Source organism: Colobus angolensis, unplaced genomic scaffold (genome assembly GCF_000951035.1).
Source record: "Colobus angolensis palliatus isolate OR3802 unplaced genomic scaffold, Cang.pa_1.0 Scaffold13, whole genome shotgun sequence".
Taxonomy (NCBI): Eukaryota; Metazoa; Chordata; class Mammalia; order Primates; family Cercopithecidae; genus Colobus; species Colobus angolensis.
In genome coordinates this window covers 23,433,238-23,435,039 of record NW_012114252.1, presented here as the reverse complement: position 1 = coordinate 23,435,039, position 1,802 = coordinate 23,433,238, and the positions used below count along the sequence as shown (strand labels likewise).

The 1,802-nt window shown below is 57.9% G+C and overlaps 1 protein-coding gene across 1 annotated transcript in view; it reads right to left on the bottom strand.

The window, feature by feature from the left end:
* F10 (coagulation factor X) overlaps positions 1-1,802 on the bottom strand; it is a 26,960-nt gene that overhangs the window by 7,322 nt on the left and 17,836 nt on the right. The window contains exon 5 of the mRNA XM_011933919.1: positions 1,006-1,137. Within this exon, the coding sequence (XP_011789309.1) occupies positions 1,006-1,137 (132 nt within the window). The remainder of the gene's footprint in view (positions 1-1,005; positions 1,138-1,802) is intronic.

Here is a 1,802-nt window from a genome sequence, read left to right as displayed (position 1 = left end):
AGCTTGCAGTGAGCTGAGATCCGGTCACTGCACTTCAGCCTGGGCAACAGAGCGAGACTCCATCTCAAAAAAAAAAAAGAAGGAGTAACAGAACGCTCGGGAGTGACCTGTGTCTGGAGGGGACAGTCATGGCAGCGGGGGGCAGGACACAGTCTAGGGGCTGAGCCGCACCTGAAGCCGGAAGGTAAGCTGGGTCACCAGGCTCTTGAAAAGGCGGGCCTGGGACTCTGCACTTTGAATATGCCCCTGGGTGAGGCTGACGCTGTGGGTCGAGCCGGCTATGAGTGGGAGTGGGGTCACTGTGCAAGGTGCAGCTGTGACACCTAGGCCCCGCCTTCGGGGGCCCCACCTGTGCTGGCCGTGCGGAAGTGCCCGCAGCCAGGCAAGCCCAGCGTAGGCGATGCCCACGGGGTGAGGACAGGGAGGCTCGTCCCCACCCTGCCCAGTCCCCGGCCTGTCCTGTGCTCACTGCCCTCTGGCCGCTTATTGTCCACATTCATCAAGGAAAAGAAAAACTAAGTTCAATTAACACTGGTCCTGGTAAAAGGAGCTCAGAGCCTGAGCGTCCTCTGCCTCCCGCCCCAGCCCCGCACCTTAGCTCCAGCTCCTCTGGCCAGCTCTGCCCTTCGCCCGCCCTGGTGCTTGGAACCCTTGCACTGGATCCCCCACAGTCCTAATGCAGACTGAGGGCCTGTGGTGGGCCAGGCATCATGCAGAGTGCTCCAGGGATCACCCAAGCAGTCAGGCAATAGTGTTGGTCCCATTTGTCAGATGGGGAAGCTGAGGTTAAACAGCACATTTGGCTTACAGAAATAATGGGTCTATTTCCAAACCTCATGGTCTTCATGTTTGAATCACCTGGGCCCAGAGCCCAGGGCTCAGTCCTGTCCTGTTGGTGCTGCTGTTATTTGCCAGGCCCACCCAGAACATGCCCACCGGCGTGGGCTTTTCCTCCCTGGCCCGGCCCAGTGGCAGCTGGTGGCTGTGGCCCAACGTGCCTCCTACCTGTAGGAATGCAGGCCTTGCCGTTGTCAGCCAGGGTGTACCCCCTGGCGCAGGAGCACACCACTGAGTTCTGCTCCTCGTGGCAGAACTGGTCACAGTCTCCGTTGTCCAGGCTGCAGAGCTTCCGTGTGACTGCAAAGGAGAGGCACATTGACTCTGGGGACAGCTGGGGAAATGGAGGCTGGGCTGGCCCAAGGGTGACAACTATATCCACTTGCCTGTCAGCCACAAAGCAGCCACTGGGTTGAGCAAAGGGCCAGAGCCAGGCAACAGGCACACTTGCCTCGAAGGGCAACCTCGCGGGTCACGGGGAGTTCGTGGTGCCGTGCCTGGTGGAGCCTGGCTTCCTTGGCAGACGCCAGGCTCCGGGGACCTGCCCCTCACACCTCCGGGCTTGCTGGCGCCCCCTGCCCCAGTAGCACTCACATTACGGTGACTCCACATCGCTCTGTGTGGGTTTTGATGAAAAAGTAATCACAGTGCAAAGACCAACATGCATGGAATTTTGGAAAACGTTCACAATAGCCCTGGGAGCCTGAGCACGGTCGTGCCTCGTAAGTTACCAAATGGTGTTCCAGGGAGGCACTCTGGACTTACAATGGAATGATGCGTAATTAATATTCCCATCAGGGAAAACTCAAAAGTAATCCAATCTAAGAACATGGTATCAAGATGATCAATTAAGTACTTTAAAAGAAACGCAAATCGGCCGGGCGCAGTGGCTCAAGCCTGTAATCCCAGCACTTTGGGAGGCCGAGACGGGTGGATCACGAGGTCAGGAGATCGAGACCATCCTG